At 40.5% G+C, this 15664-nt stretch overlaps 1 protein-coding gene across 1 annotated transcript; it reads right to left on the bottom strand.

Annotated features, from left to right (window-relative positions):
• Nucleotides 1-9549: 9549 nt before the first annotated feature.
• On the bottom strand, nucleotides 9550-10252 carry pnx (posterior neuron-specific homeobox). The gene is made up of 2 exons (XM_006797437.3): nucleotides 10117-10252; nucleotides 9550-10025 (listed from the first exon to the last, which is right to left on the bottom strand). The coding sequence occupies exons 1-2, from the start codon at nucleotides 10235-10237 to the stop codon at nucleotides 9550-9552; spliced, it is 597 nt and encodes a 198-aa protein (XP_006797500.2). The 5' UTR covers nucleotides 10238-10252.
• Nucleotides 10253-15664: the final 5412 nt, after the last annotated feature.

Genomic DNA, 15664 nt, shown 5'->3' with positions numbered 1-15664 from the left:
AAGTATTTTTTCAAGTTTGCAAATAAGTTCAGTCTAACTCACTTTTATTTGTCACCTCTATGAACAACAAGATGCCTGAAAGCTATGGACTACTATTTCATTTTTTACTTTATGAAACAGAGGTGAAAAATCACATTTCCGAAATTTGACTTTGACTAGGAATACAATTGCATCATGGTACCATACATGTTCCTTCATAAACCTCTTTCCTGTGACACACCCACAAAGAAATGCACACATGTCATCATTTCAATGTACACAAATTTGCTTGCCCACACACATCTCATATGTGTGACCCTTAAGTGACCCCTGATCTCCTGGCTCAAACATAATTCTGGGGTCACTCTTATTGAGTCCACAGTCCTTACTGAAGGAATGTCTATAACTGACTATGACATTCTTTCCTCCCATAAAAAGATCTTTTGCACATTTCCTGAAAGTTAGTGTAATTATTATTTTTTGCCTACTTATATCAAGATGCAACCCTAATCTCCTAATCTCTGTTTCAACACACCTTATTTGAATAATCAAAAGGGTATTAAATGTTACAGCCATCTGATAACAAGGTCATAATTTGAATCAAATGTTTTGGAGCAGGGAAACGCAATGAAAACCTAAAACAAACAGCCATAAGTGTCACGGCTGGCGGGGTGAGCCGTGTGGTGTTGGAGGAAAAGGAGGACCCAAAATGCAGGCAGTGACTGACGATTCGAGTGAGGTTTATTTACAAGTGGTGGAGTGGCAAAAACAGGCAGTGAGGGAAGAGAATTTACAGAACAAACCTAAACTGGGATAGCTAAATAACAAACCTGAGATCATACGAATGGGGTGGGCGGCAGAGAGACGAGGAACAGGACACCATGAAACACAGACGAGCCGACAACGAACACAGACCGACACCCACTATATATACACACACAAGGTAATCGGGTAATCGCAGACAGGCGGGGACACAGCTGGAACTAATGGACATAACGAGACACAAACCTACAAAGTAAAACAGGAAACGCACAGACTGTTTTACACAACCAACTGGGGACAGGAACATAACGCAGAGGCGAGATACAGGTAGGGATGATAGAAACACACAACTCAACCCCTAAGAACAAATACAAAATCAGAATAAACTAGAAAAATGACAATAATCAACTTAAAGCACTGGGTCACCGACCCAGGACCATGACAACAAGGACCAAAGTTTAGAAACACTGCTTTAACAGTAAGAAAAGTAGACGAACTGCACAATGTTTTACTGAGGCAACAAAACAAAAAACACTATTTTAGTAAATGTATAAAATCAAAATCTGTCGATAAATGACAAAATATACTTCTCCTGATATTAATGTACATATTTACTAATATAGTTCTTCCAATTTAAGCATGGGATGCGGTGCCAATTACTGCTAACCGGATTTGGTTTCTGAAAGAATTGCTCGACCCCAAGGTCAAAAATGAGACAACGCATGGTGTCCTCTGAAATGTCTGTAGGTTTTTAGTCATCCTGGTCACAGTAGTCTAAGGAGCTTTGAAAGAAGTCCAGTCGCTTTCTTTCCAGCTTCCTTACACTGTCCTGGGAGATCTCCCCCCAAATCTGAACCAGGTCATCACTGAGCTTTTGGCCAGTGTATGATGCAACCTAGTAGTGTCAAATGGACTAGAACAGCGGCCCCCAACCCCCGGGCCTTGGACCGGTACCGGTCCGTAAGTCGTTTGGTACCGGGCCACGAGAGTTGAGGCTCAGGTGTGAAATGTATGGTTTTCAGGGTTTTTATCGGTTTTCAGCGTTATTTTGTTATCGTTTTTATCGTTAACTCTGTTTTCCTTGGTCTTTTCACGTGTGTTATGAATAAATCTTTTTTTCGGTACCGGTACTAGTTTTATTTTGTTGTATTTATCCGCGACACCTTAAAGGCCGGTCCGTGAAAATATTGTCGGGCATAAACTGGTCCGTGGCTCAAAAAAGGTTGGGGACCGCTGGACTAGAACATAATGTCCCAGAGATGTTCTACAGGATTTAGGTCAGGTGAGCATGGGAGCCAGCCAGTGGTATGATTCCTTTGTCAACCAGGACCTGCCTGCATACTCACATGAGGCCAAGCATTATCATGGGTCCAAGGATTTTCTCCTGATACCTAATGGGAGCCAGGATGTTATTGCCTAGTCTGTAGATATCTGTGCATCCCTCCATGGATGTACCTCCCCAGACCATCACTGGCCCACCACCTACCTGTTCAAGCTGACTGATATTACAGACAAAATAATGTTCTCTACAGTCTGCAAATTCCCCTGCTGATTAGACTTCTTATAGAAAGTCTTCTAAAAATAAATATACAATGTTAACTTAAAAACCCAAATTACAATTGTTGCCATGGTCTGGGTGAGTGGTTGTGCAGTTTTTCCACAGTGTCAACGACTCCACCTCCAGGTGGAGTTCTTATCAAGTGCACCTGCAGTTCACATCTGATGATGATCCACCGACACTATTTAAGTCCAGCACTCACAATCGGTCTTTGCCAAATTGTCTGCTAACCACATTAGTGCTTCACCAAGTTGTTGCATTTCAAAGCCAATTCTTGCTTATGCTTATCACATATCTTCTTGTGTCATTAGTAAACTCACTCACCTGGCTGGATGCTGTTCGCACTGCTTAAACATTTGTTTTGCTCCATCTCCCTGTCCTCCTGCCACAACTACCTAGAACCACTGGATCAATCAGGGTGGACTTGTGTAACTCCGCACTGCCCTTCTGGAATCTCACCTGGACCTCTCTGCCTCTGCCTCACATCACACTCCACCTGCGAGCAAGTAAGCCTGGAAAATTAAAATGTATTAGTTCCCTGGCACCTCTCACAGTATTCCTCTGACGTCTCTCTCCCTCTGTTTCAGTGACCTCCACTCCCATTTCGCGAGCCACAGCTTTCCCCACATCACATTTCGATTCATAACTTGTTTCCCAAATTCACACTGCTACCTGCTGGCTTAGTAAATAAAGCTTCATTAAAAAAATCTACCTGTTGTCTCCTCACTTGCATCTGCTTTGGGCCCACTTTCCCAGATCAGCCTCTGCGGCTGTGATAATAGTACTGTGGTCTGCGGTGCAGTGCAGGGAGGGCGGACGCACCTGCACGGCATCCGTAATCATGCCCGCCGGGTTAAAACACGGGGACTTGGGTGTGTGGGGGGTGTTGTGTTGTGGTGAGATGTGAATAAAGATGGCTCTAAATGATACTCCGTGGTCCCGCCGTGCCTTATTCTCGCCACAAGTACTTAAGAGCTATTTCAGAAAACCACAACAATTCTTTTCCAGAATTTTGGAAACATCTCGTTTTACATCTTGTACAGCTCCTTTAAGTAGCCCATTTATCACCATGCCTAGATCTATTACAGCAAAACTTGGAAAGTCATTGATCCAAAGAACTCAGCTGGACCTGATAATCTAAACCCCTATCTTTTAAAGCTTGCAGCTAAGTCTATTACTCGTGTTTAAGAAAAGAAAAGAAATCTGAGTAGTGTAAGGGTAGTGTCAGGTACGGCTGTGAAAGGCAGTGTAGGACCCAATGGTAGGACTCAGAATAACTAAGAGAGGCAGCTTTATTGCTGTTACTTAGATACTCTCAAAGATATACAAAACACCAAAACTTACACAAGGGAAAAACTAGGAACTAGAAATTAGGTACTGAAAAATAGGGAACTAGAAAATTTGGAAGCTAGAAGGGAAACATGGGAGACACGGGAACACACAGCTAGAGGGGACAACATGACAAAGAACAGGAGGAAAAAAGACATACAAACAAGAGGAGATATGGGCAAAGTGGACACACCTGGGGAACACAGGTGAACAGAAGCTGACTAATGAGAAAAGGGAAGCAAAACTGAAATAATACACACAAGATGGGAGCCTATCAGAATAACACAGGAAATGACACACAATGAGGCTGATAGATTTAGACACTGTCACGGCAGACCGTGGGGATGAGAGGAATGAGGACCCAAAATGCAGGACTTAATGATGAAGGCAGTGCGTTTATTTACAGTGGTGTCAATCCAAACAACAATAAATCCCCAGTGCGATCCTGACTCCCGTTCCGTGGCTTCGCCCTACTCCCGTGCTCCGTGCTCAGTCTCCGTTCCCTGTGTACCGTCCGTGTGCTGCTTCCTGGTTCCCACAATTCCTCCTGGGGAAACACGCATACAAAGGCAGCCGTGAGTACTTAGCATACCGCCAAACTGGCACTAACCTTGCACATATTATTGAGACTGACGGGAAGTCACTCAACAATCCAGCATTGAGGAGCTCACAGCCAAACTGTTTTGTAGCTCCTCTGACGAGGCTTGATCGGCACCAGGTGTGTGTGGAGATTCTTGGATGTGACCGGTCAGCTGGCAGAGCCACACCCACCAGGCCTGAAAATGTCTGTCACGACCGCACTCTCACACACACGCACACACCCATACACACCTGCCAGTACACAAACAAGGACCACAGGACAGCAGCAGTGCAGAAGACACAACCCTCAAATAATAATAATAATAGTCCACACTGCTCATGGACCCTGAGTGCCTGGAACCAGGTCCGTGACAGACACAGGGAACTGGGGAGATAAAAGGACAAAGCAAACTGGACATGAGAAAGGGAACAGACATGAAAGCAAAAAATGAACCAAGAACTAGAAATATAAGGTTCTCAAAAACCCTCATATGCACCCCCTGGTCTTGAACCTAGTCCTGCTAAGCAGAGCTAGAGGTCTGTGCTCTACCGTCTGTTCCTGTACCACCTGAGCCAGAGGTCTGCGCTCCTCTATCTGGTCCTGCTCTGCTCGAGCCAGAGAGCCTCCTTCTCCTGCCTCCTTCCAAGCCTAATGAAGGTCTCCCTCTCAGTTGCCACTGATGTTGGCCACCTGCCACACCACCTGAGGATCTCCGTCGCCGGCCTTCAGATCTGCTTTTCATTGTTGACCTCCTGGTTGACCTCCAGAACTGCTCAGTCTTCATCGTCAGCCTCCCGGTTGACCTCCAAACTGCTCTGTCTTTGCTTTACTGCCAACCTCCTCCCTGCTGCCTAAGCCCCTAAGTCATGCCTTGTTGTCTAACAGGCCCCCTAAACAGGTGGAGTGGCAGGTGTTGGACTCATGCGCTTTGATTTGGATTCTTGTGCTCCTGATTTTTCTGCAGTTTCATACTCTCATGGGTAACTATCTGTGCTTGGAGGTAATTCCAGCTGCACCGGTGCACGCCTCTGAAATGAAATGATTTGCTCAAGTTATGTTTTTTCTCGTGTGCCACTTTTGACAGAAAAATAATTGTGTACTTTAGAATTTCCAAACCATAAATGTTCCTTTGTATATTGGTGAGTTCATGTGAAGAAACGGCTCTGGAGACTGACAGGGCACAAACTGAAGACAAGTTTCATTAGTACGCACAGGACAGTTTGCAAGAGAAGAGTATAAAAGCTGGTCTGTTTAAGACACTGAGTATGCTGATAATCTGGCAAGGTCTGGATGGCTAGTCCCTTTGTACTGTGGCTCATTAGGTTGATGGATAACAGGTGGTTCGATCAGGAAATCGAAATGCTTCAGCTCCATCCCAGAGTGGCGGAGAATCTGCTGCGCACCTCCAGCTCTCAAGGAAATCAAAAACATTTATAGAGCAGTGAAGACTACTGCTATTTTTAACTTTTTCAACTTCTTTTTAGCCTTATTTCAATTTCCTAAACAAGCTTTGGCTCTTGGCAGCACACATGTCTAAATAAGAATTTATTCTAAATGCATTGTGTGGTTGAAGCAAATTTACACCATTACATTACACCATCACGACACCATTTTGTGGTATGAATTGGTATATTACACTAAAGTACAGCCCTAGTTCAACTTTGTTTGATATCTCTTTAACACCAAACTGATGTTTTTGACTAAAGTCAAAGCGGTTGTTTCGTTATATTATTTTGATAGCGTTAGTTAATTTTGAAAGGCTAGAAACAGTTTTTAAATGCATTAATTTACAAAACATACCTTTAGTATGAAGGCAAAATGAGACAATTGTCATGGTTACATTTTATTATTTCAAAACCTTTCAGACAGTCAAGTTGTGTCATATCATGCACACCACATGGATTAGATTTCTACAAACTGCATAATCATTGCCCTAATCAGAACCATGTGCATGCATGCATGTGGAACAAATGTTTCCTCTTTCTCTTTTTGTCTCTTTTATTTGCTTCCATTATTCCAGTGCCTCATTGATGAAGTGGATTCCAAATGTCTTTCCCTGAAAAGTTGCACTAAGAGGTATTGATTTAATATTCTGAAATTGGAAAATCAGTTGTTATATTGTTAAAACTGTCAGAATTATGTATAACTCGCATATGTAGCTTCAAGCAAAATTTGTTTTTCTCACTGAGTTACTCCCTTTATGTATTTTCGTTTTTCTAAAGCAATTCATTTAAACTAAATACGGTTTCTTTTCCCATAATGGTTTAACTTATTGGCGAATTCAGGAGTCCATGACAATTGAGTATAAGAGCATGTGTTAAATTGCATACAGATGTGTTGAAGTGTGTGTGTGTGTGTGTGTGTGTGTGTGTGTGTGTGTGTGTGTGTGTGTGTGTGTGTGTGTGTGTAAGCAAAATGAAAAAAGATTAAGGCGGATGGATTCTTCTCATTCATATTTGGGCCTGGTTGGATATGTTCATAGTTAGGAACTGAGTTTAACTTGATCACCTTGTTTGATAAGACACCACAAATCCCCCCTTCCTCAGTAGGTGCAGCAACATCTGCGTAACTTTGTGCTGAACACTGGGGGTGTCAAGATCTCTGTCTAAATAAAAAAATAAATAAATGGGTAAATTCCCAGATGATTAAACATGCAACTATTTTGCTGGTAATACCTGAAATGAGTAAAGAAAATCAACAGCTTATTTATGCAAGATAATTCATAATTTTGTTGGGGGGGTTGTTTTGGTTGTGTCTGATTATTTGGGGGATCATAACCCCCCCTAACCCCCCTGGAAATTACGCCCCTGTGCAGCAGCAAAAATAAAAAAGAATGAATGAGTGTTATGGCTATCAGTAATGGTGTTAGCTAACTAGCTATCCAGCATAAAGACATTGATTAGCGTGCTGCTGTGACATTAGCTTTAGCTCAGATATTTGACAGACAGTTCAGGTTCCAGCAGTGTCTTCTAGGGTTGCCAACTTTTTAACTATCAATTAAGGGACACTCTGAAGGGCCAGAAGCACAATGCACAGCCAACTGAGCATAGTGTATGCACTGTATGTTCATATTTGTATAACAAAAATGTCAATTCCTCATCTAAAACAATAAAGAGAGATACAGTAAATGATAACATAAATTACATGGGGTTTTCCTTTGAAAAATAACCCAAAAACAAAATATATTGTTTTTTTAAACATCAAATATTGTAAAGACAGGCTTCAGTTACCCAGTTTAATATGCTATGCAGATCAAATGGCACCTTATTTTGATGAATTACGCATTACTCTTCATATCTGTGTGCCTGGACACAAAAACTAATACTAACTAACTAATACAATTCCTTTCAAATCAGATTTGGTATTTCGAAGAGTGCCATCTGTTGGTCAGAAAGTGGCATTAGGAGGTTTAATGTAGAATAAGGGAAGAACCGATTTTGCTCATTATACGAGATATTCCGGCTAAAACAGGATAGTTGGCAACCCTAATGTCTTCTCACTCAGTTTTTTTCCATTAAAGGAGGTCCATTGGTTCATCTTTGAACTTGTCCCTCTGTCCCTCCCACTCACGGACATCAAGTAGTAATAAATAGTAATAAATGCATGAACTAGATTTTCTGCATCACTTTTGCTTTATTTGGGTCCACTTGTTGCCCTAATATAAATGGATATACTGTATGGGAGATTTACAGTTTCCACTCCCTCCACATTCTTTTTTCAAGTTCTCAGACTCCGATGACACCATGTTGGTTTCTGCACTAATGTCCTGTGACTGAACAAAATAAAATCACTGTTAGACATACATCATTTGCCTACTTTCATTAAGACAAATAATACAATATAGCATTCAAAGTTTACATTTTAAAAATAAAAGTATGTTGACTTCTAATGACTAATTAATGTCTGCCAGTTTTTATTCTTTATCTATTGAGTTCAGGGATTTGTTATACAGTGTTGGTATGAATCTTTAATAGCGTAATAGTTTGCCTACAGACTGGCCAATATGGTGTGATTGTTGTTATTACAATTGTAATAAGAGATATCAGATCTCCCATAATCTCAGGAAATAGAAAACTACTGTAAAAGCATATTGATTCCAAGACAAGTTGTTTGTCCATTAATGTCAGAGGCTGGGCTTCTCTCATTTTTCAGTTTTGTGCCTCCTTTCTCTTTCTTGAGACCCCAAAAATGTCTTCCATCTTGGACATTTAATTTCATGGACATTTCTCATTTCCTAAAATGCTTCTGAGACAGATTTATTATATTCTTAAGTTTTAGCTATTTGAGGTCATTTTGAAGTGAGTGTGATAAGACGAAAAACAATAAATCTATATGCACATTAGCGCTTAGTAAGTCTATAGCAAACACTTGCAAATAAAGTTTTTCTAATAAATGTGGTTTAAGCTGTAAAAAATGTTTCTTTAAACTGTCCATGAGAAATAAAAATGTTTTGGAAGTATCTGCCATGTGTAGCATAGTAAATTTACTGTTAGTTTGAAATAATTGAGTAACATGAGACATTAATACCTAAGAACAAATAAGAATACAAAAAAGACACAATAAACAGTAGAGCACAGTAAAAATAGTGCTTCTTTATTTGTATACCTTATATAGCTGGTACAGAGTGAAAGTGAAATTAGATAGAAGCAAGTGACCATCCAGCAGTTCAGAGTGAAGGCTCAGGGGTAAACTAATAGGTCTCTTTTACTTTTATTAATCAGTGGCTTAATGCTGGATAGCTAACCAGATAACATGTTAACATACCTATAACATGGCTGGAAAACATGGGCCCATACCTCTTTCTTCTGAGGAGAGTGCTGTCACTTGTTCACAGCTAAAGTTACAGTATAGTTCTTACTGGGTCTTGTGCCAACTGTCCCTGCACAGTTGCATCCTGAACATGATAAATCTTAGTACTTACTTCAAAATCCCCCAATGCATCCAAATTGTAGCACAGAATTTTTTTAAAAAGCAACTGCTAACCAGTTTTGAATCCAACAGTCTGAATTCAAACAAAATTCAACAATTCAGGATTATTATTTTTTTGATAGTTTGTTTTGATTCAAATCTAAATATAAACCTACCGCCTTTACTAGCACTGTGTAATGAAGAAAAAAACGATCTGGGTAACAAATGAAAAGTAATTTGAAAAAAATAAGCTTTAATTACATTAGAGAACTTTAAACATTTAACCCATTTAATTTCTAAATACATTCCATTTGTATAACTTTAACAACAATTTGATAACACTGCAATATTTTTGCAATGTAATTTTTTTCTGAAGATGGCGGTGGGCGACATTCTGGTCCAATATTCAGTCACTCCGTGCGTATTTTACGCCTTATGTGTAATAATGACAGATGTGCACCAGGGGCAGCGATGCAAACAGCTGGAGCGGAGGGTGCTGCTGGTGGAAAAGAGAACTGTAGTACAGAGAAGAGCAGAGCGCAGGATGGGAGGACAGACCGTATTTTTCATCTTCGCCCTCCTTCGCCTGCAGACGCTCTTTCTTCCACTTTGTGCGCCTGTTTTGAAACCAGATCTTTACCTGAGTCTCGGACAAGCTCATGGCCGAGGCGATGGTGTGTCGCTCCAGCACCGACAGGTAGTGGCACTTCTGAAAGCTTTGCTCCAGAACCTGCAGTTGCTCCAGGGTGAATGCGGTACGGACCCGACAGCTTTTTTCTTCCGAGCTCTGAAGCTGCATAGCACACAGAGCTCTGGCCATAGGGCTGTTGTTTTCACTTGAGGTGCGACTGACCGTATTTGAGGTGCACAATCGCACCTTTCTGGATTTATTTCTGGAAGTATGACTTCCTGAAAGAGAACAATAAATTATTATTTCACTTGTGAATACATTATTACATTTAAAGTTAAATTCTCAGGCCTCAGAGAGTTTTATTCTCACCCGGAGCTCCTGTGTCTCCATTACGTATTTTTTTCCCTGTAAACTTCGTTGGGTCCAAAATATCTTCCACGGAAAACGATGTTTTGTGGATGAGCGGCAATTTGGCTTCAGCTGGCTGCATTTCAGCTTGCAGTGGTCCGCTAAGGGCACAAGTAATCAGTGTTGGTGTCTGTGCTTATGTGTACTACCTCTTCGAACACCACCGGGGCGCTTTGAAATTTACATGTCATTCAAAAAGATACCCAAATGAAGCAATGCGTCTTCCAGAAACAATTGCACCCAGCGCCCTCCATGTGAGGACGATCTGTGGGACCCTCGGGCACTTCAAAATGTAAATGTGAGGCCCCAGGGTTGGGGGTGTGTGGTGTGGTGGGGCAGTTATTTATTGCTCCGGATCCGGTTAAAATGTGCCTTCTTTCTTTCAGCTCGTGTTCCTTATCGTTGCTTGGCAAGTTATTGTTTGCAAATAGGGGATTTTCCGCTGTTAGGACACGTACATGGTGGTTGTTATGCTAATTTATTGAGTCATCAAAGGGAAAGTTTCAGCCATTTCCTTCCTTGTATTCCACTTTTCAGGGTGCCATTTGTCTTTTAGAGCTTGTGTTTTATTAGCTTGTGGGTTTAATTAGAAGGCACAGACAACTTTATGACAGCCATCGGATCATCGCAGACTGATCGTGTGCAGCCCTTCTCGTTAGAAAGACTGTTAAGATGTAAAGATAGATAAGTTTTCCATCACTCTTTCTGTTAATTATTTTATGTATTTGGTGTTAAAATGCTTATTAAATCTAAAAAATCGAATGTTATATCTATCTATCTATCTAGATATATAGATATCTCTCTCTCTCTCTCTCTATATATATATATATATATATATATATAGAGAGAGAGAGAGAGAGAGAGAGATATCTATATCTATATGTATATATATGTATATATATATACAAAACAGAAAGAATTCAACATTTTTTAAACTGAACTGACTAAACTGCTGATGACTTCACTAAACAGGTAACCCTAAATATCAATATATGCACATGATGCTCAGTGTAAAAAATGGCTTATCTTTATTATCAAAACGCCTTTCCTACCTATATTTCTACACTTAGTTATTCAAATTAACTAGATATCTTGTATGTACAAATAGAAAGAAGTTAATCTTAAACGCAAATGTCAGTAATTGATCACCTTAAAAAATGTATATTGTACTACCAGTGTACTTTTTTAGTGTTGTTTAAGATAAGGCACTCAAGTTTAACTGTACCATCAGACTTAAAATATTAACTCTGATGTACTCTTGACTTAATAAAGACTAATCACTTACTATTTTAAACATCTAATGAAAGTTCCTGCAACATACAATTTCTTAAATTATGTTTGAACAGAAATCTTGTTTATGCAAACAAATGCAAACAATTACCTTAAAAAAAACAACAAATGTCACTCACACTATTTCTGATATGTCATGCCATTAAGGCCAATACATGATTAAGACTCATATGCACACCCAAGGCAGACAGCGTTTATCATTTCAAAGCTTTTATTTTCCACAGGGAGAGAGGAGAGTGTGATTGGTCACATAACATAGAAGTTGGAGGACCTCACGACCGAAGGATACATCAAGGAGTCTCCTTGGCGGAAGACCAAACAAGAATTAAATGAACCACCCTCTTTCATATACAGTGGAGTAGATGGACTTTCTGTTTATGTAGTCTCTTCCACATATGTGTGGCCTCTGCACCCTTATTGGCAATCATCAACTGCATCTGTCACACAGCTGAGACACCAAGAGATGGACAGCAGCAGCAGCGGATATGACTTTCTCACAGCTGTTTGGCCAGGAGATAAAGGTACTGGCCCTGTGTACACATGGTGCTCAGTACTTTTAATATGCTACTGCGTGTTGATGACTATGACATATCAAACTTGCCCAGATGTTTTCAGTCCAACTCCAATATAAAATCAAGCATCTACCCATGCTATCTGCCTTTACAAACATTTGCTCTATTGCTTTACAATGGGCTGCTCCAAAGAGTGTACTGAATTTGAGTATGGTATGCCATTTTTGCAACAATTAAGTTTGTGAAATCTTTTCTTGCGTAGACACATTTCAGTATAAGTATTGTTATTGAAAGGTGGAAGTTTTATATTGGACACAGAATGTGTAGTATTTTGATTTAAAGACAACACATTTCTGACTGCTGTTACAGTATATGTCATCATACTTTGTAAATGTATCAAAACGTTTGGATTGTAGAATAATTTTCAACAGAAAGTCAGACTGGAAAATCTGTCTGCAACCATTTATTTAGATAATTTTATTGTACTTTAAATGTAGAAATATTGAGGTAAAGTACAAGAATGCCAAAGTTGGACATATAGTTGCATTTAATTGGCATTTGTTACCATTCACATTTTTTAGCTTTATACCTTTAGCTAACAGTTGCATCTTTTATTTCACAATATATAGTTTCCTAATGCCCAGAATGACCAGTCTTTACAGTGTAAAGACATGTCCACAGGGGTTAAGAGTCAGAGGGAGTGTGAATGTTCTTGTGGAGCAAAACGATAAAGGTGGCAGCTGCTCTAGTGTGCTCTCAGATACAGACACCTACAAAGCAATTAGTATTGAAAAGACACGAGCAGCCGGCCCACCAGGATAATTAGCAGATGTTACTTGTAGGCTTGACCCTCTCTGATCCTGGGCTTTATGTAGTAAGATAGGGAAAAATAGGTAGTCTCGGGGGTAACTGGTAAAAGGGAAAAAAAGTTGAGGAGATAAAGACATGAATAGAGAAAATAGTCCAGACCACATATTTGGACAGTTTTCTTGAAATATTTGTCTGTTAAAAATAAAATACAAAATATGACATGTACATAAATATTCACAGGTTTTCAAATTTCCTCAGGTGCATTTTGTTTCCACAGATCATGTGGAAATCTGCCTCCAGCAGATGTTTCTACAACTTGCTGGAGGCTGCACTCACATGTGTCGCATCTACCAACCAATCTCTTTGGATTCTCAATCTTCCTGGATAGAGTATGCTCATAACACTGATGTCATCGAAAAAAGTGAAAGAAACCTGAACATCTACGTCCACTATGAATGACCATCTTTGAACAGAGACCGTGGCTTACGACAACTATCTGCCATCTATAATCCAGTTTTAAGATCCCTTCCCAGATGCCTTATCGCCCACTCACATCCTGGGCCATTTGACCTCAGTAAATCACATGAAAGGGTGGGGCTAGGTTTCACAATTGGTTCACCCGCAACCTTAGCTGATTGTGACCCACACCCGTTTTCCCACCTTGGCTCATGTGATTAGGTAGAGGATCAATAATTAATCTTAATAACTGTACAGTACTCTGTTTTTGTAACTATTGTCCATGATGTAAATATTTTTTTCTGTAAAAATTGTTTGTGTTTCTGTTCTGTTTGTATATCTGCTTTTCTTCTGCTGCTGTCACAACCAAATTTCCCCTTGTGGGACAATTAAAGGATTATTCTATTCTGTTCTATTCTATTCTATTCTATTCTATTCTATTCTATCATTTGCTATTATCAACTTTTTGTAAATTCTTGGATTATGCTGAATATTGAATTTCTAAAAATGTGTTTGCATGTGGTAACACATCATCAATCATTCATAAAATGTAATACAGCCCAAACATCTTTGGAGAACACAATCTACATACACTACCAGTCAAAAGTTTGGACACACCTTCTCGATTTCTTTATTTTTACTAGTCTCTACATTGTAGATATATACGCTAACGTCTGTAATTATGTAACAAAGAAAAATTTATAAATAACACAATAAATATGTCTTATATTTTAGATTCCTCAAAGTAGCCACCCTTTGCTTTGTTGACAGCACTGCAACCCGTTGTCCTTCTCTCAATGAACTTCATGATGTAGTCGCCTGAAATGGTTTTCACTTCACAGATGTACCTTGTCAGGGTTCATTTGTGGAATTTCTTGCCTTCTTAATGGGGTTGGGACTATCAATTGTGTTGTGTTGTCCATCATTACTTTAAGAACTGTAGGTCAGTCAGTTGATAATGAGATTCATTTGCTAATTCCATAGCAGTTGGGGTTTTTACATGATCGTTGAACAAACATTGGAATACCAAAGGAAGATTTCTATTAATTTCACTGACTTCGAGAAGGCTTTTGACAGCGTCCACCGGCTGACTCTATGGGCTATCCGACATCACCATGGAGTCCCTCAGCAGTTTGTAGATGCCTTTCGTGGTCTCTACTCCAACTCCCGCTGCTGCATCCAGACAGATGACGGCTGCACGGATTTCTTCTAGATCAATACTGGTGTCCGACAGGGATGCATGCTATCCCCTTTCCTCTGCCTGTTGGTAATTGACTTCATCATGCGATGATCACTTGACTAAGCTGGCATTGGTGTCCCCTGGCACGAAGCGTGTATTCTCACTGACTTGGACTTCACGGATGACATCGCCCTGCTGGACTCGACTCAGGAAGACATCCAAGAGTTGACCGCGGCCCTGCAGAGGGAGACAACAAAAGTCGGATTAAGAATTAGCACCAAGAAGACCAAGGTACTCTAAGTTGGCTACGCACATGCCCGCATTCCTGTCATGATCAACCGACACCGTGCTGAAGAGGTGGAGAATTTCACATATCTTGGCAGCATCATCTCAACTGACGGGATCTCTGACAGAGATGTTGACGTCAGAGTTAGGGTCAAGATCAGACTATTGAACTCTATCGTCATTCCGACTGCACTATACACTATGAAACCTGGCGTTCAACAAAAGCAGTTCCTCAACGTCTGAACGTGCTCCAACAACGCAGCCTGCGGTGAATCCCGAGAATTTCCTACTGGGATGGAATAACGAACAAGGAGGTCTTACGAAGAGCAGGCACCCGCCCTTTAGTCAATGTTGTTGCAGAAAGGCGCTTCTGCTTTGCGGGCCATATTTTACCTCTACCCCCTTATCGCCCGGCCAAGATTGCCATTACATGGGTCCCACGCACTGGCATGCGAAAGCAAGGCCGACCAAAGATCACATGGTGTAGAACATTTATGGATGATCTGAGAACCATCGACATTGCCTGGGACAAAGCTGAAGCAGTTGCTGCTGACCGACATCGATGGAGATCATTAGCTGCCTGATGCGCCACTCGGTGTAGGAGGAACTAAGTGCTAAGTAAGGTCAGTCAGTTCAGAAAATTGCTAAAACTTCAAATGTGTCCCGAAATGCACTTGCAAAAAACATCAAGTGCTGAACAAACTTCTTCCACCCCAGGAAAGGAAGACCAAGAGTCACCTTTGCTTCTGAGGATAAATTCATCCAAGTCACCAGCCTGAGAAATTGCAAGTTAACAGCACCTCAAATTAGAGCCCAGATAAATGCCACACGAGTTCCAGTAGCAGACACATCTCTACATCAGCTGTTCAGAGGAGACTGTGCAAATCAGGCCTTTATGGTCAAATACCTACTAAGAAACCTCTACTAAAGAAAAGAAACAAGCAGAAGAGACTTAGTTTGGGCCAATAAACACAAG

This window comes from Neolamprologus brichardi, chromosome 7 (assembly GCF_056152115.1).
Source record: "Neolamprologus brichardi isolate AB-2024 chromosome 7, ASM5615211v1, whole genome shotgun sequence".
In the NCBI taxonomy this organism is placed as follows: Eukaryota; Metazoa; Chordata; class Actinopteri; order Cichliformes; family Cichlidae; genus Neolamprologus; species Neolamprologus brichardi.
The sequence above is the reverse complement of the archived record's forward strand: the minus strand, read 5'-3'. Positions and strand labels throughout refer to the sequence as shown.

What these genes read in the sequence shown, in the direction of transcription:
- pnx (XM_006797437.3), bottom strand. Translation starts at nt 10,237, where the DNA reads ATGCAGCCAGCTGAAGCCAAATTGCCGCTCATCCACAAAACATCGTTT. An exon ending in TGGAGACACAGGAGCTCCGG is followed by an intron (nt 10,026 to 10,116) that starts GTGAGAATAAAA and finishes GTTCTCTTTCAG; the next exon opens with GAAGTCATACTTCCAGAAAT.